General features: G+C 41.1%; 1 protein-coding gene across 5 annotated transcripts in view; it reads right to left on the bottom strand.

Moving 5' to 3' along the window:
• Positions 1 to 624: 624 nt before the first annotated feature.
• Positions 625 to 24,196, bottom strand: part of ABHD4 (abhydrolase domain containing 4, N-acyl phospholipase B) — a 67,312-nt gene continuing 43,740 nt past the window's right edge. For all 5 annotated transcript variants that reach the window (XM_086923640.1, XM_086923643.1, XM_086923641.1 and 2 more), the window contains 2 exons: positions 11,156 to 11,342; positions 625 to 3,536 (listed from right to left, as the gene is read on the bottom strand). In XM_086923640.1, coding sequence (XP_086779766.1) covers positions 3,447 to 3,536; positions 11,156 to 11,342 — 277 coding nt within the window. In that variant the 3' untranslated portion in view covers positions 625 to 3,446. The remainder of the gene's footprint in view (positions 3,537 to 11,155; positions 11,343 to 24,196) is intronic.

Genomic DNA, 24,196 nt, shown 5'->3' with positions numbered 1-24,196 from the left:
CAAGAATATGATTAGGTCTCTGCATATACACCAAATTTGCTTGATGTCAGTCAAAATAAAAGTCAGGGAAGTGGGTGTGGGCAGCTCCATAGTAATGAAGGGAATCCACAAGCTATAACAGAACATGCCTACTGCTATGACAGGTGAATCAGATATGTGTGTGGGGAATAAGGTTGTAAACAATATGACATTTGTGACAATGTATTTGAAATTAGCGTAGACGTGTATAAAAGTGTTTCATTTGCGGCAGTTTACTATTAAATAATAAATCAAATAAAGAGATTTATTACAAATAAATAAAAAGTCAGAATACCAGTTTCAATAAGCAGTCAAGAACTGAGGACAGGTGTATACTCCCATTTACTCTGCAGGGGGGGCAGGGGGGGGGGGGGGCATTTCCCTCCTCCACCATGTCTGTAAAATGCATTGGCCACATGGGCCATGTTGTAATACGGACCCTGGCTTGCAATGATGGCAGCATAGTTGTCAACATATTTTAATCACTTCAGTTTTAGAAGCTTATTGATGCAGTGTGCCACAGATGCGGGCACATCTCCAAATACGCACCTTGGCAAAATACCATGCCCAGTCTTTCCTGTCCCCCAAAAAAGTACAAGAAAGGAATTTATTAAGAACAAGTGCTTTATTGACATTAAAAAACTTGGCATCTCGTGGTAGACAAAACGCTGCCAGGGAGCGAGTTCTTTAAAATAAAATACAAAAACAGTCACAAACTTCAGAACATTTGCATAATTTCTTTACGAAACATGGAATACAATTAGTAGTATATTGGAAGTGGGGGTAAATGCCCTTTACATTACTCAACAAAAAACAAGTTAGCAGCTTCTATTATAGCTTTACACATATTTAACTTGAGCACTAATTATTTGTTCCATAATTTTAGTACATTCAATGAGAGTAGGGGCTTCACTGACAAAAGACACCTTAGTGGGGACCCCCTCGCTCACCACTGGCAAAGCTGGACCAGAGAAACTGAAAGGTTTTAGTTGGGTCAGAAGTAGAGTAGAAACATTTTCTTTAAAAAATATGCAGTGACCATTTAGGTCATGGAACTCAAACCCATGACTTATCTTAATTTACACCCCAGTACAGAGTTCTCATAAAGAGTGATGCTTCAAGCATCTGCTGGTTTATTCGAAATTGTAAAAAACTTACCAAAGTTATTTCCTTCATTCTAACTGCCCTTCACGCACCTTCCTTTCTTGACATCCATGAGAGAGCGGTTAAAATGGACCTCTGTACAAAGGAGCAGCTGCTATGACTAGGTCGAGTGCTCAGTGGGTTAGCTGATCATATACAGATGAAATGCCCACTTTTATCAAAATCTTTTAGCAAAACTCTGAAATTTGTAAATCTAAATTCTGAAGAGCGAGTCAACATACCATGAGTCCGTTATCTTACCTCAACTAAATAAAAAATGTTTTGCCGCAAAGTGGGAAGGGTCCTTTAGGATCAGCCCAAAGTGAGAACAGTTCTTAAAACTAAGATTCATTCAAACCTTGCATTGTTTGTGCAGCCTTCCAGACACTGCCAGGTCGACTTTTTTTTTACTTCCAAGGCCAGTAGAACTAAAAGGCTAGGCAGGTCACAATATGTGCGCTTCATGACTCTCAAGCATAGAACAATACTTATATGCATCTTTTTACACTGGTTATATTAATAAAAATAATAATTATTATACCATTAACTATAATTCAACACAGGGAAGAATGCCATTCAAATAGATAACCGTACAGAAGCACACAATGGAGTGGCACAGCATCTATACACAGAACAGGGACAGCAGCTTTTTTGGTAAACTGGATGCCACGTCTACCAGAATAGTAGTTCTATCATTCATCAACAGAAGCATTGCCATCAAACCATGATAAAACTACTCAGAACTTTTCATGTAATTTTACTATGGCAGTATCAGTAATTCCACATACAAACGTTTAATGTATCCCGTTTTGAAACTACTGATCATACCACTTGGTGTTACATAAGGGTAAATAAACCAGTTTTTCCATGATTTTAAAATATCGTGTAGTGTTCAGGTGACTTCTTATTGATCCCAGTCAAGTGATACAACAGGCTGACTCTTTAAGCAGTAAGTAGAGGCATTCTCGATTTCTATGGGCAGGACATCTTAATGGGGAACATCACTGTGCAAACCATGATGCTATTTGGCAAAAACAACAGCCCTCTAAGCAGTTAGGAATGGTTAATTATTACAAAACTGTAATACTTTATTATTTTTTACTGTAAGTGATTTCTTTGCAGCTTCAATGCCCATCTCAAAACGAAGATGTTTCAGATATTGTAAAGGTAAAAGGCAGATCTCAGGATTCTCAATTCTGAAGTTTGAGAGTGTTCCTTTTAAATGATTTCATAAATCTCACTGCTCTCATTCATTCCAAGAACAAATATTCAGCCTGAACAGTCTCAGTTGGTGATCCTTTCTCCGTTTTCCCACAATGCAATCAATCGTAATACTTACACAGGAATTTTCCTCATAAGATCGAAATCTTTTGCTATTGATTTGGGTTGGACAATTGCATAGGAAGATAAGATTTATTGCAAGATGTGATATCCCAAACAATGGGACTAATCTGGGTACATAACCCCTGAGCCACATTTCATTCCCCAAGTTAAGCTATTTATACCTGGTAATCCCCTTTCCTATCTTTTGAATGGCAGCAAAGATGTATTATGGCACCACACTGGCCTCATAAGAATAATAACAAATTTATCTCACAGTATCTTGCTTCAGCCATAAGAATTAAAAATGGTTTTGTCCAGTGCAACCCATCATTATCAACTGTTGCCCAGTGGATGACACAAGCTTTTATGTGCTTCTTAACTTGGAGAATAATTAAAATGTCTGAGGAGATAAGGGCGTGGTGTGACATTATTTTTGGAAGAATTTCAAGGGATAACTTACTCCACCTTTGCCTAATGTACATTTCTTACAAAACCAGTTTTAGAGCAGAGATGTTTAAATGATTTAACAATTGTGTAGACATGTTTGTGATGGCATCGGCCATGTGAAAGGGAAATTAAATGCAGGTCCAAGGGGCGAGTGTGCATTAAAACAGAAGCAAAAGTTCAGTACTGTGTTGGGCTGATGTTTAATAAGAAGTGAGCCGCATCCCACCCAGCATTGTCCTGCAAGTGTCCCAAGAGATACACCATGAGACTTATGTTCATGTTGCGTAGAGTGATTTCATAAAAATCTAGATCACCATCCCTCTCACAGAGCTAGTTAGGTGAATGTTTAGAGGAAAGTGACCAGAAAGACTAGTTTGGGGATTCTTTCTCGTGCCATGTGCATTCAGGTGCCTCTCCCATAAGGCAAGCCATAGACTGCGTTTTCAAGAAGCACTCTAGGTTTCTTTGCTGTTCCCTGCTTGAATGTCTGTGCTACTGCTGAATGGAATCCAGGGTCAGTCCACAGCCTCACAGATCTCCTCCACAACCTCATTAAATGCCTCTGGCTGGTCAGCGTACACATGGTGGGAAGCTCCTTCAATGGCCTGAGAGGAGAGAAGATGAAAAGGGCAGACCAATCAAAACAAGACAAAAGATTATATGAACAAATGAGTGTGTCAAAGCTAGAAGCACACACAGCATCTAATAAGCTGATAAACCTAAGCACAACTCCACAAAAACATTAAGGCTATCAATACCTGTGGGACATAAAGCAAGAGAAGATACAGTCACCTTTACCACTGTTAGACATGACGCCAAGAAAGCGCCTTGAAGCACGGTTGAAAGCCTTTTTCTGCAAATCGAATCAAATCACTACTACCAATAAATGTTCCGTCTGTGCTACATCCAGAAATGCCATTACTGCATTGTGTTAAATTGGTCTTTTATGGTCTGTAAGCACTTCTGCTAATAACAGTCAGTTACCCACCGTAACAGTGGTTTTGCAGCTTTAAATCCGTTATAAATGTGTTCTTTACATATTCCTGAGAATGAATAATTCTATTCTTAATAGTTAAAAATGCTTTTATAGAAAAAACAATACAATTGTCTATAATCAAACTAGCTGTTGTCAACCGATCCTTATTTTGGATGATTCAACCGTAAAAAACAAACTATCATATTGTCAAATTGAACCGGCCCAGATTCGTCTCTCATGGAGAATTTTATAGGAAGACAATACACTCTCTGGCTATAACAAAATGCAAACTCGTTGTTAAATGCATCTAACAGGTGCAACCAGGACAATATAAGAGTGCTGGTGGTTTGCGCTAAGGCTGCTGATATCAATAAGAATAATATATGGCTAAAGTATCTTCCGCCATACAAGGTAAGGATATTGCACCACGCAGAGGAGTTCCATGACCATATGGGAGCAGCAAGGCCACATTCAGAGTTCCTTTATAAGGTCCTGAAACTTCAAGGTGACTGGCAGGATCTTTTTAATGTACAGCAGACTATATGTTACTCCTTATAATATATGCTCACAGATAACCCTTCCCGCAAACTGCTTGAATCTTTGGTGCCTGATCTTTCGTGTGAAAGAGCTATTATACATGCAGACATTAAGAATAAAAGTAGAATCTGGTGAGGAAAATAAAAAGATTAAAAAGGCAGTAATTTATTTGTTGCAAAAAGTCATTAGTATTAGTTTAATGTAATTCAGATTTTAAAAAATGCTGTGTCTCAGAATGTACACAAATATGAAGGGATTACATTGTTCATGTAATGATCTATGTGAAAAAAAAACATGTTACTATAAATATATAGTTTCTGCTGATCAATCTTCAATTGAGAAAAATGAATCAGAAGAATTTTAAAAAGAACAAGTCTCATTTTTGTTGCTTGAACTGCAGTTGTGGCCTGCTTTTCACCTTGGCAGCTGGCTCCGACAGCAGGCATTAGGACGTCTTAAGGCAACTGTAATTACATAAATAACAGTTCAGCTTTTGTGCTACTTTTTAGGTTGAGCCTAGGCAGTGTGCATGCACTGTCTGGAAGACCTGGTTTAATCCATATACAGAGTGTAATCCCGCCTGCTGCTATCCATTGGGTCTCTCCAGCGTTGCTCTGCGTTCCTATTTCCTTATTGGTTGGCGCTCCAGAGCCAGATTTAACAGTTTCCCCATCATCCCTAAATCTGGACACATTCATGGCACAAACACCAAAAATGGAAAGTTTAACTATATATCACCTGAACTCTAACTCCCTTAATCAGACTCCAACCCAAAACTTTTATCACAGTATCCCCACATTCACCTGATTTTAATCAACTACACACTGAACACAGACACAACCATTCTCTCACTTTCTCCATGGTCTACAAGCAATTCAGGCAACCTCTGAAGGGCAACACACGCAGCCACACATACAAAAATGTGACAAGCACGCCCAACACCCAGTCACAGTAGCTGACCAGACCAACATAACCAAGAACCAGGCAGAAGAAAATACTTTATCTGCACAGAGTACCACGTCCTCCGGAAACTGCACCAGAAAAAGTAATGATATCTTATGAACACAATGACAGCCTCCAGTAGATGCATGAAGAGAAATTAACACAACACAACAATCAAACAGTTGTCCTGCCCAGCAAAGCAACCATTAACACTGCACCACGTCAGCAGGTAAAGGAGTACTTACCTCAGTCACACTAAAACGGTTACCATTCAAACAACAACGATCAACATAGTTACATGCAAAAATAAATAGCACACAACAGAAGACAATCACAAACCTACTCAGTTGTACCATGCATCTGTCAAATTTCCTCATTCGTACAGAAAGGCTGGTACCAGAGCACACTCTGGCAAAATGTGTGGTTATCATTCACAACGCATACGGTACTACACTTCTCCACCTTGTCACTAAACTGGGTACTTCCCCTTGCAATCTATAGCGACAGGATACTGAACTTCTTCCATACCGCGGAGTACTCCCCTTCAAACTTCCCATGACAGGGTACAACAATTCCCCAACTTTGCATACCATTGTTTAATGCCCACATACAACCTCTAGAGACCGTGCTATTTATCTCCAAATTTGTTAGCATGGGATACTCCCAATTACAATCTCTTCCAACAAGGTACTACTTTTTCCCCGGCTTGCACCAACACATGTGTACTACAATTGTACCTCTTGAAATGAGGTACTACTGTTCCCCACATCCATGAAATTTGGAAATGCGCAACCAGCGTGTATCTACACAACAAATTACAAATGGGTACTACATTCTCTTCCACAAACTGTAAACTACACTTTATATTGAGTCGAGTCACACTGTACTCACACAACTTCTTACAGGTTAGATGGGTTACAATTCAAGCTTTCCAACCTGCCTTGCAGTATTAATCATTTTGCACACCACAACAATTAACAAACTGCAATTCCCAAACAACGAAAGTCAGCTTACACAGAAACTTACTAACCCAGCATGGATTACCAATAAGATGTATATGGCACGTCAAATGCACAAGAATAACAAACCAAACTGTTCCGCAACCTATTGACCCTCCCAGATGGTATTTTTTTTAACAGAAGCACAAATCAAAATGTAAACTCTATGAATGCAAACAACCCCACCGAGTAATTAACTGAATGTCCTATTTAAACACTTCAACTGGACAACTGCCAGGCAGGTGATATTTAAACTTCCCATAACTTCAGGAGACACTATACTCTCGAAAACCAGGCTAATTTCTAGCTTGTATGCCTTTGGTGATCGTCTTACTTCTCTTTTTAACAGAAACTGGAAGCCTTGAGTAGTCTTTTGTCACCGTTACCCGACATGTACCTATTAATTATCGACTTGTCACTCTCCTTCACGATGTCAAAGTCTACAAAGCCAGCACCTTCACTGTCACCAAGGTCTGAAATTCAAGACATTGGTGAGGCTCAATATCGAGCAAAGTGTGCTGCTATGCTTCCAATCACCGTATCCTCTCATTTCAGCAAGGATTGACTTGCACTGGAGAGGATACTCGACATTTAACTTGTGCTGCACGTCATCACCAAACCTTTGTCCACCTCCTTGACACAGAGCTTGCATGAGCTGTCATCTCCTCTGATCGCTCCGCGCTGGCTGCTATGAAATATGTGGAATCCTCCCATGCAGTTTCAAAAGGCATGGACGATCCTGTGCCCGGTCAACTTTATTGATGCAATACTGCTGCACATTTACCAACTCTCCTAAAGTCACTATTGAACATATTACTGCCTGACGTTCCACAGCTCAGTTCAGAGTTTTGCATACTCTAAATGAGATTTCCTGCCTCTCCCCACTGTCACCAAAGTGCGGTCCTTATAAGACGGTCTCCAGATCCCCGACCTTAAGCTCAGGCTAATACACTGGAACACATCACCTTAGTTTATAACTCACCCCAGCTGGTTCCTTGTCCTTGCCAAACTTTGCCCACCCTGCTCACTGGGCTCCTTCTACCCAGTAGCCTGTGTTGGCACCACTTGGCAGAGGATTTAATGGTCGGCACCCCTAAACTATTCCTCCATGTCCACAGACCCATTTTCCTTCTCAAAACAGGCCTTCTCCCTACCAGAGATGGCTCCCAACTATCACCAGAGTCTTGCTCCATTTGTACATAGGTCCTTAGCAAGTTGTTGCCAAAAGATGGAGGTTTGAGGGCAGGGTCTTCATGCAAGGGTTTTGAACGGCTCTGGTAGGCGGTAGGTGGTAGGTTCTTTATTTCGTGTCAGCCCCTTAAGCCAAAAAAAGCAGGTAGGTCCTGTCAGGACCCCATCTCGCCTCCAACTACAAGCGGTATCAAGGAGCCGGAGGACAATAAACGAACAGTAATACAGCACCAAAAAATCTGTTGGGGCTAACGTGCACTTTACAAAATGCATGTTATGTTAAACAGACATTTAATGGCAAACTTAACAAATAAAGAATGTCTGGAGAAAGTGTTGGACTTCAGTCATAGACCGCGCTCTACGGAGCATCTCAAAGTTTTACACTTTAGAAAAGGATCCTGTAGTAATCTGCTTCTTATGTAATGCATCTCCCTGGCCCTGGTTCTCTGCCTGATGCTCTAGCTATATGATGTCATTTGGAATGTTATGGATGTTTTTTTTTTTGTTTAGGACATTTTTATTAATCATTTGAAAAGTAATACAAAGGACATGTCATAAATAATTAGGAAAAAATACATGTGAATATAGTATTAAATGACATAAATCATCATAAAGAAGTGCATGGGAAGGAGGGCAAAAGGTGGAGCTGTTGGAGAAGATGGGCTGAGAAGCAAGGAGGTTGCTCCGGGTGGGGCTTATATTAAGACTTACATTGGAACTTACTAAGCTGTAACTTGAAGAATAAACTACAACTACAAAAGGTGTCAACCAGACTTCAGTGATTTCTACATTGGCGACGATTTAAAAGGAAAATAACTTACGCGTGGAGAAAAGAAGGCTATTTGATGGCTACTGGAACTTAAAGGTACTAATATTACTAAAGACACTGAACTATTTAAGCTTTCTGGCACCCGCCCCACCAGTGACCCTGACAACAGTCGCCCTAAATAATTTTAGGTGCCAGATCCACCTGTGTATGAAACTGTAAAGTGTGTCTGCAGTCCTGTTTATAAACTGCAGCCCAATGAAGAGGTATGTACTAAATCAACTTCAAAGTGTTGAAATGGACTGTGATTTAGTGATGTCGGGGGCACACCTCGAGCCCCGGTAGGGTCGAAGGTCATACCCCGGTGTTGAATGCTGACAAGGCTTCGGTGTGCCCTGATGAGAAGTGGCTGCACATGGTAGAAAATAATCTGGAACAGATTTTGATCACATGCTTTTAAAGAATCCTCAAGCCCCGCTGTTAGAAATGTGACAGAGAACAAATGTGGAGAAAACTGCAGTCAACAACAATTTACAGTTTCAACTGTGAGCAATGATTGCAAATTTTGATCACATGCCTTTAAAGAATCATCAAGCCCCGCTGTTAAAAATGTGACAGAACAAATGTGGAGAAAACTTTGGATTGTAGTCTACAGGCCTTTGCACAGTCTATTGTAACTGTGCAGTGTTTGCCAACTACGACTGGTGTCTCCATGGTATTGAAATGGAATTGCAAGAAGGCCCCAGTTTGTTGTTGTGCCTCTGATCTGTAGCTGACCTGGATTGCCATCAGAGTTAATTTTGTGAGTCAAGTACTGGTGATAAAGATGATTTTAATGTGAGGGTTGCCATGAGCAATGCTGCCTGAAGATGGTCACAGGTACTGTCATTTAGACTAATTGAAAACTACATATTACTGAGAATGTCGCTTTGGAAAACTTAGAACTAGTGCAACATCGACATCTTCTGGCTATGGAGCGCAATTGCACCGAAAAAAGGAATTAACTGGTTCACTCAGAGAAAAGAGGATTCAAAACTGGAAGAGTAATGAAATATTGCTATAAGGAGTTAGGTTGTGGGTCAAAGGAAATAGGAAACCCAGAACTGTACTCTGTGAGATGATTGTTAAGTATTAAGTCACTCACTCGTTTGTTGTGGTGCATGTGATGACGACTAAGTCACTTAGTGAAACTGCATTGCATTTGGTGATATATGCCAATGTAATGTACATCTGCATTTGATTTGTAACGTGTCATATTCTAAATTGATACTCAATGTGTATTTTCATTTTACAGTACTATTATAGGGAGGTGGGATTCCCCTACTATTATAGGGAGGTGGGATTCCCCCTTTACAATTATTTGGGAGGTTACTGCGAGTGTGTGGCAATAGGGAGGTGGATTCCCCTTTGGGAGGTTACTGTGTGTGGTGGATTATAGGGAGGTGGATTCCCCCTTGGGAGGTTACTGTGTGTGGTGGTTTATAGGGAGATAGATTCCCCTTTTGGTTACTGTGTGTGGTGGTTTATAGGAGGTGGATTTCCCCTTTACAACTATTTGGGAGGTTACTTCGAGTGTGTGGTTTATAGGGAGGTGGATTCCCCCTTCACAATTATTTGGGAGGTTACTGAGAGTGTGTGGCAATAGGGAGGTGGATTCCCCCTTTGGAGGTTACTGTGTGTAGTGGTTTAAAGTGAAGTGTATTCCCCCTTGGGTTACTGTGTGTGGTGGTTTATAGGGAGGTGGATTTCCCACTTTATGAAGAGGTATATGTTTTTTCTTATTCGGAGGTTACTGTGTATTATTGCGTGTGTGGTCCTGCACTAGTATGCAGACGGAACATTATAGTATGTGCATTAGAGGATATGTAAATTTCCCTGGTCCTGCAATAGTATGCAGTCGAGGGTGTTCTTGGTAACTGGACGGTATATTATAGTGTGTGCAGTAGAGGGCATATGGATTCCCTGGTCCTGCCATTTGTTTACGACTTCTATAATACTACTTTAGTACTTACATTACTATTACTACATTTACTATGTCATTATTATTATCATTATTATTACATAGAGAAGGCTGTCTTACTGTTTATTACTTACATTATTACTATTGCATTCATTATTATTATTACATAGGGAAGGCTATATTATTACTTACATTACTATTTTCTCATTATTGCATTACTTTTACATTATTATTAATATTACATAAGGAGAGTTTGGCTCATGTTATTATGGTGTTCTTTTACGTTTACTTCTGGAATGTTTATCTTCTCTTCCTATGTTTATATATGTGTATACTATTTCATTTTGTTAAATATTATAAAGGGGAAGATGTGTAGTAATCTGCTTCTTATGTAATGCATCTCCCTGGCCCTAGTTCTCTGCCTGATGCTCGAGCTATATGATGTCATTTGGAATGTTATGGATGTTTGTACTTGAAGGTGGAGCTGTTGGAGAAGATGGGCTGAGCAGCCAGGAGGCTGCTCCTGGTGGGGCTTATATTAAGACTTACATTGGAACTTACTAAGCTGTAACTTGAAGAATCAACTACAACTACAAGAGCTGTCTACCCGACTTCATTGATTTCTACAGATCCCTTATTAACTCTCTCGAAAACAGATCTACATAAAGTATATAAATCCCTGACATCTCTATGTTCCAGAACGCATTTATCTTAAAAATAAACATGCAACCCTAATCAAGTGACAATTCAGATCAAAATAAGAGCCTTTTTAAGTGGTTTATCTTCATATCCACCCCCCATACTCCCGTCCCAAAGTTTTTTTTGTGTGTTTTTTTTAGTCCCTCCAGACTTACCACAATATTGACATCAGAGTCCGGCCTCTGCTGCTTGACTTTGTCACCTGTGGTCTGATCAATCCAAGTCTCAGCTCCATAGACAAATGAGATTGGCAAGTGCTTCGGGATCTGATCGACACGGTTCATCATGGGTCGCTTAGCCCAGCCAAATTTCTCCATCATGGTCTTGAAGGCTGTCTCCCCACTGTTGGAGAAAATAGTAAAAGGGGAAATGTAGGTAAGCAAACCCACACATTTGTATATCTTGTCCAAATCCACACCCACTTTTTTGACCAAGCGAGCAGGTCACCCCAGCAAGTCAACCAATTAAAGACATTGGTAAGAAAAATAAGAGAATTTTGTAAACCAAGTAGGAGTAGCTATTCTAATGGCACTATGCCCAGATCTTAGCTCCCAAGTGTCTTGTGGGAGCAACATCTTTTAGAGCAGTGTCGGTGACCTGGAAAGTGGATAATAAGTCCTAACTTAAACAAGGAAAATTAGCCATTCTTCTCCCAATTTCATTAGGAAAAAACACACATGATGCTATGGGTAACGTTTGGCTGTTAAAAAATAATATTGTAATAAGAACAAGGGCAACCCAATATGCCTAGAAGGAACATGGGCTAGCATGTATATAAAAGTGACAGTGGTTCTTTAAGAATTCATTCTAAAACCAAAATGAACATTTATAGTGACATAGTTATTAATGCAATGAACTGAATACAGAAGAGCGGCTAAATAATAAACCCATGTTAACCATCTAAGAAGTATAAATTGATATGTTCCTCGAAAACAGAAGTTAATCATTATTGTCTACAGAGATTACACAGTGAATAAATAATAGTGAGAAAGCAAGAATAGTGATTGTTGGTGTGTGTCTGTATGCGCAAAGAAAAGAGCTAGCTAGGATTATGATATGTAGCATGGGTACACCGCTGCGAATACACCTTATAGTATATTAGTTTTCATCTTAAGATTCATTTACAAGGTCATCGTTTGGACAAACGTCAGTGCAAAGCACATGGGTACTAGGGTCTACACACTGGTGTCAATCAAGGAATGTAATATGCGATCAGGTGGCAATAGCACCAATTCGGTACAAGGAGAATAGGAAGTTGTGTTAGTTTTGGGAGAACTGTCAGAGAGTAAAGACAGTTACAGCCTGAACTATCACGGTCTAGGGCTGTCTATAGGCACCATACCGCCTATAAAGAGATCTATGATTAGTGTGATAGGTGGGTGTAATTCTGTCTGACCATAAATCCTTTTTGCACCCTATAATACATACATTTCTCTGTATCAGACAGGACCACAGCCCTTGCTAAAACAATGTTAGGTGTATTTTGATCAATAAACAAAATGCATAGAATGAACGGTGCCAATTGCGCAGCCCTACATGGGAATTAAACAGACACCTGCCATCCACAGGACCACCAGGAACGGATGCCCAACATTAACCGGAAAGGACAGCAATTTTGTTTTGCTAGTGTTTGCCAAATTATCATCTGACTTGCAAGTGCAGGGAAGTTTCTGGATATTTTGTTTTGGGTTCAGCCAGATGCGCTGACATCTTTCACGTTGTAAAAGACAAAATGAAATCTCAAGGCAAAGTTAGTCTGCAAGCTAAATTGATTTCTCATTGGTTCTAGCTGGAGTAATCAAATAATTCCTACTGCAGCCTTTTTCTTTACCCAAGAGTGGTGTTAATCTCCAAGTCGTTATTCCCATTTGACAACAGACTAGTGGTGTGCTTCTCACTCTAAAATCAGGAACCTCAATTAACCAAAATAGTGTTCCTTGAACATTAAATAGCTTGAAAAAAAAAGAGAAGGCGGCCTAGGAGCACAGTCACAACCATAGGGTCTGAGGACTGTCTCAACTTTACAATTGTTCAGGAGTAGGTTTTATACAATTCACTGAATGTTAACAGTTCCGGCATTACTTTTTTGGTAAGGAATGTGATCCGATGTTTGTGGAGTCATAAATTAATAATTTTGCTACAAATTCCAGGTGGCCCTCGACCTTGCATGGACACAATGCGGCCAGTGGGTAATGTGTCCAGATGTCCGGCACGGGGAGAGCATGATCACACACATGTACTGTGTGTGCTGTGTCCAGATGGGCTATGTGTTCCTAAATTAATGTGACATCTGACTTTATGGTGTCTGGGGAGCGTGCACACACCTCTATGGGCAGGTGTACTTCATTGGGACCAATCTCCATGGACCACTGTGGTGTCGCTGCGCCCATCTGTGGGATTGATCTTGGATTTCCCATACACGAATTTCTCTGCAGGCTCCGTGCCACGTCACCTGTGAGCTATCAATCAGTGACCTCGGGCTTGGGTCTCAGTGCCTGCCTGACAATATATTTCTGAGTCGGGGTTGACGTGGAGTTCATAAAGAGCAAATGTGTTAGTAAAAGAGGTGATCTCGTTTGAGAAAGTATCATTATTCATTTTGACATGGACTTTCTCCATATTAACACTAGTATAATCATGAGCAAATGGTGTCTATTTTCACGTATCTGTCAAAATGAGAGCACTTACAAACAGTCAAGGTAGCATTAACATGCTATACAGGAAAAATGCTACTATTGTTACTTTTAACCCCTTCCGTGCCCCCGTCGGCCGTCGCAAGCACTGCCTCGCTGTTGCTGCGAATGGCCAACGGCCGACGCAGCCCCGCACACTCCGTGGAACGCCTGCATTACGGTGAAATAACAGCAGCGGTAAACGGGTTAACCTCAACTTAGCTTCAATCATTGTTGCTTGTATGTCCCCTTTGTATAGTGCAAACATAGCCAAAAACAGTGGGGCGATGTTCAGGGTCACGGGTAAAGATACAGTCAACAAGTAACTAGAAATGTAGCAATTTCACGAAATTGGACTGTTCTCACCACAATGTAGTGTTCTTTGTGAACTACCTACACAACACATTTCCACGAGTATTTTTTGCCGTCCTGTGTACATGCCAAGTCGGTCTCCGCATCACAACAAAATGAACAAAGAAGTAAAGTATTTACCAGTTTGTATCCATAGTGTTTTGTATAATGTACCCCGCCATCCCTTCAGCCACATGAGAGCACCTTGTAAACCCGTAGAAATAGAAACCTTCCCAAAACACAGGAAAAACACAGACCCAAAGCAGTAGTTTAATACAAAAACAAGCACTGGGAAAGCTGATGGGTCTGGATTTGATGTACTAACACGTGAAAAGACAAGCATGCACAAAGACGGTTTCTGTGAATTCCACCATTAAGTCCAGATGTGTTTGCAGTGAACATCTTTGAATAATCTTGCCATGGTTTCAGGTGCATCTCTGTTGGCACTGCAGGGACTATACTTGTACAGTGCAGTGATTGGACATGGTAAAGAATGTGGCGTCAACAGAGACCTACCCTGGTTTGTCCCCTTTCACACGGACAACCTAAATCGCCAGCACTGGCATAAGGGCAATAACTAGTTGTTCCATATTCTTAGAGTTGAATAAATGCGACCCATGCAATCCGCGACCGATTGCTGACAACGGGCCAGAAAGGCCCTTGCTTAGATGGAAGCAGTAACAACGGGTCGTTTTGAATTACAGCTCTGCGTTGGGATAAGCTGTCAATGTTACAAACAAACAGGCAGAAAAAGGGGGAAAGGGAGACATGGAGAGAGAGAGAGAGGGGGAGAGGGAGACTAACAGACACAAGGAGAGAGCATGAGAGAAGGAAAAAGGGGTAAAAAATGAGAAATCAAAAGTAGAAAAGGGAAGAACGGACAAGTAGAAGACTGAGGGGTACAGATGTAAAGTTTTTTTTTATTTTATTTTTTTTTAACTATGGTGTCTGTCTTGCGGAATGAACCTACCTAATTTTTTAACTACTCCTAGAAGTAACGTCTGGTGTAATACAAACAAAAGCATTTTTGTAAACGAGCACATGTTTATCTAGTCCGGAGCATGCAACTGGCCAGTACGATATTTTTTTGTCTGGGAGTAACTGCACACTAGGAGGGCTGCTACTAAAATATGGATTCTGGTCTCCCAGGCACTAGTCAACAGAAGCTGCTGACAAATAAAACAAATACATGCATTTTAGAACACGAACCAAATATTTTGATGGTTTACTCCACCCTATTTTCAAGCAGAGAGCACTGTTTTTTATTTTCTTTGAAACAGGTGTGCAAGTGTAGACAAAGTAAAAATTACAAGCAGTTGCAAAGATATAGAGCTGACATTCACTGCATGCACTATGCACAAGCAAGAGTATGCTGTGAATAAGTGCCCGTCGATATGTGTGCATGGCTGGCTGTATTTCTGCACGAGTGTCAAAATGGGAGAGCTACCACTCAGAACAAGGAGAGAGTGTTCTGAACACCAATAGCTTAAAAACTATATACACTTACATCACATCACTCAAATAATAATTAAAATTCTTGTTACATAGCACAATGTACCAATATGACAAAGACAACATAAAAGAAAATATTTAAAAAAATGTAAACAAAGGGAGTGTTTTTACGACCCATAGTCCTTGAACAATTACAATAGGTCACTGAACATGTTCATTCACGTCCAGTGACACTTGAAGTGGGAGGGTATTTTCTTACGTGAAACTAATTGCAGGGTCTTATACATTCTCCCCCTTTGCTTACATTGTTTATGTTGCCGTTGTCATATTGGTACATTGATTGTGCTATGTAACAGGATTTTAAATGTATGAATTTTAATTAATATGTAATTAAAGCCCTCCATGATTTTTTTCAAAATCCCATGACATCGAATCAGTTTGAGTGATGCGAGTGCAAATAGTTACATATAAAGGGGAGTCTTTAGTTATTTTCGGTTTTGTATTTCTGCATATACAGGGTGCGTCTCTGTGGCAAAGTACTGTATAAGAGTAACATCTTCTGGGGTTCTCAATGCTTCTTTAAGTATATAATGTAGCGTAGACCTTCTCCAAGGAGCACTGGATTGACTCACTTCGACTACTGTTCTAGTTGAAGAGCAGTATCTCCAATCCTTGAAAGGGGAGGTATGAGGCACCACCCAAAAAAACAGCTATTATTATCAACCGTGTTGTGTTGAATCGGTTGAATGTGGCTAGAGAGCCATACAACAGGCCTCGCCTCAGTTTATTTTTAGGTCGAGCTTTAGCAGCAGCGCGCATGCGCTGCTTGCTCTGCAAGGCATGCAGTAGTCCAGTGTGGAAAGACACGGTTCCCTCTCTCTCCACCCATATTTTTCATTGGCTTCTGTGTTTGTCCTTCCTAAATTCTGTCTTCTGATTGATAATGAGGCTGGTTAGTCCCGCCTTATTACGCCATGTCATCATTTGTAACCTTCCATGGCTATTGGCCCATTTACTTTTAGTGTTGCATGAGCAATCTTTTCTAAGACTTCTTCCCACCCCACCCACTGTCCATGCCTTCTCTCCCCCTCCCTCCTCCCGTTGTTTATGCCTCCTTGCCCCTTAGCCCCCCCGCCCACCTGCACTCCAGTTTGCAATGCAATAGGTCTTGCGTAAATGCGAGTCCTTTTGCATTGCAAATGCTTGTTCCTTCAGCCCCTCCTTTGCCGTTTTCAACTTGCCTGCTGGGGAACATTTTGCTGTAGCCATCATAAAGCATGGCGGCCATCTTTTAGTGTAGATGGTCTGCATTGTACAATGTATTAATTACCAATATAAATGTCCTGCAATTTACTTCTTTTTAATTAACTGCTTTTTACATTTTACGACCTTTCACTAAACTGCTTGTCGATTTTCAAGGAATGAATCTTTGTATAATGATTTTATTGTTCCTGCTTTTTTCTTTACTCCCAATTGAGATTCAACTTTTGGATATTCATTCAGGTTGGATATTTTCCAGTTAAAGAAGGTGGGATAACAAGAAGGGGTACAGTACAGAAAAGCACCCCCTACGAAGAGGAAAATACCTTGGGATCGTCAAGGTAAATTTAATTGGGGCGGTTATTGGGGGTCGAGTTAAAGCACACAAGGAACTGTATTTCGCGGCACTCTCCCATATAACAATAGCTGGCTGTCTCCGACAAAACAGTGGGGCGAGGTGGTGGTACGGAACCAGGTCAGGAATTCAAATATATGATCCCGATATATAAGTGGGACCAGGAACAGAATTGGTTGCCGTTGCACTCAAGACAGTGTATGTAGTGTTAAGTAACACAATAAAACAAGCATATATCAAAATGACAGAATTATCAAAACAAAAGAACTCTCAATAAGTAGATCTTGGAGTCTTTAATGTGATGAACAGCCAGCCGACACGTGTTTCATCGCACTCGCGATTCCTCAGGGCTAAATGGCTGTAATCCAGTCAGAAGGTCGCTCAGCTGGTGATACTTCCAACCCAGCTGGGCCCTTGACCATAGATACTCCGGTCGAGTATCCAATATGAGAATAGTTATTATTTGAAGTATATCATATAGTGTCCGCTTGACGATATCAGAATTCTATGGTGTTCTATTTATTATTGCCCACGGCGAGTAGGATGATACTCCAATAGTATAGGATAAGTTCAAATGCCGTGGTGTCTGTCGATGTATCTAGCGCTCCCAGCTCTGTCAAGCGGAGAAGCGGCATGAAGAGCGTCCGGATCCGACGGCAGTGTTCCTGTTTGGAACGAACCACAGAGCTTAAAGAACTTTACTGACCCGTAAGTGATTTAGGGTGTGTTACCAATTCTAGACAACAGGGGGTAGTCAAAGGACTTTTGTAGTGTGAGTTACGTACATTAACTTTCATTTCATGTACTACTTATATCAGCATGCTATAAAAATAACTCTCATGCAAACCAAAATGCATACACTCTTGCGAGCTATCCAAAAAGTCGCAGAAATAAACGCCATTATTCAGGTCCATTGAAGGCCGTTATTTGCGTAGCTTCCTTCTGTTCAAAAACATATCTTCATTTGAATTATCTGTTTAATTTTGGCTGTGACACCGTAAAACACTGCCATAGATTAGGACTTTTTAGACTAGTAGATGACTCAACTGAGTATGTTAATTGAACGACGTTTCCTAGCCTTGGCGTGAAAATTTCATTTCATACCATTTCATCACTTTAGTCTAAGTCACATTAGCTATTTATACATGAATAGGTGTGACTAGCACATAATGATCTTTGCAGTTCAACCGGATTATGATCTATATTAAATAGGCCATCCGTATACAGTTGGAGAGGGACGTGCTGATCGCCAATTTTTGGTAGGAAATATTTTAAGCCCTGACAATTCAAATCCAGGCAGTGTATAAAATGGGCAATAAAGGGACTAGCATTGCGCCCCTGTGTAAGGCATGGTTGGGATCCTCTCAGTGACTGTAATCATCGCCGACCTGGACACAAACCCATGTTTTCCAGTGTAGCATTTGGATAGCTTTAGGAGGCAGTAAGCATTTCCCAATTCAGCAAGCTTTAGCCAGGGTATTGTACAATGTATCATATCAAATACAGCAGAGTAGACTCAAAAAGACACATAAAGAGGAATTGATCAGATTCCCGATTTTGTGCTAAGATGTTTAGGGCTGTTGCTGTAGCGGTCTTCTGCCGTTTAACACTTTGCTTAAGTGGAAACCTGAATTCTGGCTAGCTTAGGGAATTTAGGCCTAAGACTCCATTACGTTTTATTACACCACATGAATAGACTTGTATTTTCAGGACTCACTATAATAAAAAGTGCTTGTGTTTCACAGGCAAGGACAGTGACCCTCACAAGCTGCTCTGAATAAAATGATATACATTCAAGTTGAAACCAATCTGCCCCAAGGAAAATCACACACGATGTAACCACTTTGTTCAATATGCAGGTGGTGTCTGTGACACCTCCATGTTGTAGTTTTGTCGAATGTATTTAGTTGCAAATATTTCTCTTTGTTTAATGTTTACTGGACTAGGCTATGGGAACCATGCACAACTGGAGTAAATATATCTGATCCTTTGTCCAGCACCCCTGCCAAGCAGCACACATCAGGCATTCGACTTACACATTTTAGTGCTGGTGTCCTTATTTATCACTGCACTAAAATGCCTTAGTCACGTGATTTGCACCCAAGGGCTGCCCATGTGGCGTGCTCAATAAGGAGCTGCAATTAAAACAAGGATCGCTTTGATAATCATTGCACTGTGCTGAGACGGTCTCACTTGTTAACTTTACTGAAGGGAGCTTCCAGTATTTCACCTTGTCTCACTTTATTAGTCCATGGCACAGTCTGCAGCAACTCCTGTAAATATATCTCTCTCTCTCTCTGCTTACATCCCCTGCTTGTCCCGGTCTGGTTATGTTGCCCTTGGTTTGCTGCTTGGGCTTTAGAGTACAAGAGCGGTGAAAGGTTCACCAACGCAGTGGGGGTTGGCACAATCTACAAGAAGACAGCGGCATAAGTGAGCGACCTGTAGTGGTAACGGACTGAGCATTGCCACAGCTATTGTGTCATAAATTTAATCCAAGCTTAATCCGTAACAGGCTACCAATGCCTGATAGTTCCTAAATATGAATAGTCCACTTAGGGCAGCAGAGCAGGTCTGTTTGAAACCCCAGTATTTCTTTTATTAACACCAATGCAAAGTATGCTTTGTTACGGGTGCCCCCAAAGCGCTCGTACACCTAATGTAAATTTGTCTAATGCACACTCTTCAGTGAACCTCATTTCTTTCTCACGCTGTCCTGTCAGTAGCAATTGTTAGAGTTTCAGTGTCTGCGTCGCCTCAACATCCTGTGATTCTGGGCAAGTCACAATCTTGATGTGGCTAAAAAATAAATGTGGCCTTTTGCAAGATAAAGATACGGTCAAGATAAACCGGTGGTGCTCATGCAAAGGGCTCCAACATGGCGCTTGTGCTATAAAAAACTAAAAAACGGTTTCAAGCACTAAGACCCTCAATCAAATCTAAATCCGCAGAGGGCGAGTCAGCAACATAGATTGGGTCTGCCAAGTTTTTTTTCTGGTCCAGGTGTGATGGATGCTCAAGGCTGAGTTTTTCATCTGAATGCGGGGACTTGGAGTCTTGTTACTCCATTATAAAACAGGACTACAAGTCTTAGAATTCAAATTAAATGACCTGGATCGAAATAGCACATCACAGATGGAACCTGGAAAGTTGGAAGCTATGAAGACTGTATTTCACGTTTGAAATCACTTTATTTTACTGGTATTTGTACAGCAATTTCAACCTTTGTCATGGCACTGTACCACTATTTTCATCTGTGCAGAACTAAAGAGGCCATCATTTAATAATGGGGGATATTTTATTCCCTCTATACTTTTGACAGGAATTTGTGTAGGAATGAGCAGTGCTCCTCATAGTCACATAACATGACCACATGAACTCTGGCAGACGAATGATTCATATTAATGACCCAGATGCAGTTCCTGAGCAAATATATCATGTGTCTGTCTGTGTCACGAAAAACAACTGAAAAGTGTCACAAATTTGGCTGTGGAATGCCACTGCTGAGTACACTGAAACCATGGAAATATCACACATAAGCAACTGAAAACTATGCAGCTATGGTCCAGAGCGCTATAAAAGTGTGTGTTTTCTTGATGTATTAGGAGATCCTTTCCCACTTATCTTAGGAAGCAAAGCCATGCCGGTAAACATCCATTTAGACACTTATTTACCCATTTATTCTTCCATCGACCCTTAGATATACATATATAAAAAATATTTATTTTTCAGAAAGACACACATTCACTGGATGATGTCATCAGTGATGTCACTGCCCATGTCATGAGTGATGTAATATGTGACGTCATCAGCAGTGCATTGCGGGCACGCGGGTTAGAGTTAGCTGAACTAACTATAACGGGGGAATTTCAATGGTTTTGTAGGAGTGAAATGTCCAGCTAACTACAACATTTTTCAATGAATTTGCAAGGTTTTTTAAATGGTAATTCCTAACTGTAACGTGGCTGGAACCTATGGTTTTGAATGTATTAATAGTTATTTTTTTTAATACTGATTTACTACATTGTTTTAAAGTATTTATTTTCAGATATTTTATTTTTTAAATTACATTACATATTTTTAATATAAATTGAAAAAAAGTTTTAAAAATATTGAAATTGTAATATTTATTTTATTTTATATTTTTTAAATGTATATATATTTTATATAGCAGGCAGTGATATCCTATAGAAGGAAATTCAAGTTTCTGTAATTATGGTTAGAATTACTTTTCAGGATCAGTAGTGTGCTGAAAGATGCAGCACTGAGGTCTCTCCTGATAACAGGTGTGTAAATCCGAATTCGTAATTCCGCTGATTTTAGAGGAACATTCCGCTCAATAGTGAAGGAAGGGGGCGGTACCTGAGGTGACATGTGTGCAAACACGCCCTGTGAAGCGTTTTAGATTGGGGAATTAATTACTCTTCAATCCTGAGGTCCCCTGTGAGCCAACTAGCCCACCAGGTACCTCCAGTATGCGCCAGGGAGCTGCGTTATAGAGAGGTGTTCAGAGGGCACGACCCCTTTTTACAACACTCTGTGGCGCTTACTGGAGGTACCTGTTGGAATAGTTGGCCCCTAGGGGACCTCTGGATTGAAGAGGAATTAATTCCTCAACTTAAAACGCAACATAGGGCATGTTTGCACACATATCACCTCAAGCCCCGCCCCCTACCTCCGCTACTGTGCAAACGCGTCCTGTAGCACGTTCTAAGTTGGGGGATTAAGTCCCCTTGCATAGTGGAGAAGTGTGGCTCACTGGTTAGATCAGGCAGACCCTGAAGCAGAGGTCAGACCCTGGACCAGGGTTCAATTCCCGACGCGGCAGGGTCTTGAGCTCAAATGTCCATGGACTCGATAATTCTCGGTTCGGTGCCTGACCTAATCATGGGTTCACACTCTGCAACTCTGGGCATTAAGCTTGCTTAATCTCCACAACGCCCCCCCCCCGCGGCAGGATGCCTGGCTTTCACCTTGGGGATGCCCTGTAGGGGCTATCTCACAGGGAAAAGCCAGGACGGGTTCCCAAGGCAAGCGCGGAGATACCCCTTCGGGGGTCGATTCTGGCGCTATATAAGAAACATATTAACAATAATAATAATAATAATACTGGGGGTCCCTGGGGGCCAACTAGCCCACCAGGAACCTCCAGTATGCACCAGGGGGCTGCGTTGCAGAGAGGTGTAAAAAGGAGCGTGGCCTCTTTACACGTCTCTGCAAGGCAGCCCCCTAGCGCATACTGGAGGTTCCTGGTGGGCTAATTGGCCCCCAGGGACCCCCAGTATTCAAGGGGAATAAGTTTGCAGAGTGGTGCCTTAATGTTTTTTTTTGGGGGGGGGGGGGGGGGGGAAATCGGCAGGGTACGTGTACCATACACGTGTACCGGGATTTAAAAAAATATATATAGTATTGGGGGCAGGCCTAGGGGGTCAGGGTGTTTATACCTGGCCCCCTTTGCATGTTTTGCACGTTTGTTTCACTGCTTTCTTATGCCTTGGTTCTACCAAGGAACAAGATGGCTGCCAACACTTCCTGGTGTGTTGACATACAGTTGACAGCCAATCAGCATGCAGCTCATGCTCGGGGAAGGTACTCGTACTGTACTTCGTCTCTAGATATCGCTATGATTTTATTTTTGATTTTCTCAGGAACTACTGAACGGATTTACACCATTTAACAAAAAGCACAATCTGCGAAATGAAATCTATCTCTCTGCCAAATTTGGTGTAATTCCGTTTAGCCGTTCGGGCTGTAGCCCTGGCTAAAGGTCCCTATGGAAAACTGCATGGGGAAAACACGTTTTGGGACCACCCTTTTTTCTCGGCCCCCACTTGACGAATCATCCCCAACTTTTTATGGAAGGAGCAGAGCAGGCCATTTTCTTGGAGAAATTCGCCAAGATTCGTCCACCAGCGCCAAAGTTATTCCAAATGGAATGTTGCGGATTTCCTATGGAAAGTAGGTCCTAACTACAACTACCTACTGGTGACCACCAGTAGTGTGTGTGTATATGTATATATATATATATATATATATATATATATATATATATATATAAAAAATCGTACTTGTATAGCGCACTGTTACCCCAGCTGTGGTGTCCTGGCGCTGTACTCATACCGCTGTGGAACCCTTCCTGGCTTTTCCCTGTGAGATGTCCACTCCTGGGCACCCCCAAAGGTGAAGCCAGGCATCCCAGCGCTGTTGAGGCCATTGTGGAGATTAAGCAAGCTATTGCCCAGAGTTGCAGCGTGGGACCCATGATTAGATTAGGCACTGAGGCGAGAATTATCAGGTCCGAGGAAATTGAGCCCAAGACCCACCGAGGCAAGAATTGAACCCTGGTCCCGAGCCAGACCTCTGCATCAGTGATGCCATCAGTGATGTCACTGACCATGTCATGAATGATGTAATGAATATGTGACATCAGCAGTGGATTGCGGGTGCGTGAAATATAGTTAGTACAACTAACTATATAGTAGCAATTTCAATGGTTTTTTAAATGCTAATTCCAAACTATACAAGGCCTGAAACCTATGTTTTTTTAAGTGAATTTGCAAGGTCATCAGTGATGTCACTGACCAGGTCATGAATGATGTAATTAATATGTGACAACATCAGCAGTGGATTGCGGATGCGTGAAATATAGTTAGTACAACTAACTATACAGGAGCAATTTCAATAGTTTTTTAAATGCTAATTCCAAACTATATAAGGCCTGAAACCTATGTTTTTTAAGTGAATTTGCAAGGTTTTTTAAATGCTAATTCCGAACTATATAAGGCCTGAAACCTATGTTTTTTTTAAGTGAATATATATAACTCCAACGAGTCACCAGCTGCAGCCGTCAGTCAGCGCACAGGTACACAGACTCCAAAATAATTACTGCAAACCAGTCTTGTATTTTCGAGAATTATTTATTCCATATAATGGTAGTGGTGGTGCCAGTCATCAGACGCGTTTTGGACATGCGTCCTTGCTCACTGATTATATATATATATATATATATATATATATATATATATGACTTCACTTCGTCCCCCAATTCTACACGCTCTCAGACATCCAATAAACGCCAGAAATCAGCAGAGTCCAAGGGTGTTTAT

Source organism: Lissotriton vulgaris, chromosome 5 (genome assembly GCF_964263255.1).
Source record: "Lissotriton vulgaris chromosome 5, aLisVul1.2, whole genome shotgun sequence".
Lineage (NCBI taxonomy): Eukaryota > Metazoa > Chordata > Amphibia > Caudata > Salamandridae > Lissotriton > Lissotriton vulgaris.
The sequence above is the reverse complement of the archived record's forward strand: the minus strand, read 5'-3'. Positions and strand labels throughout refer to the sequence as shown.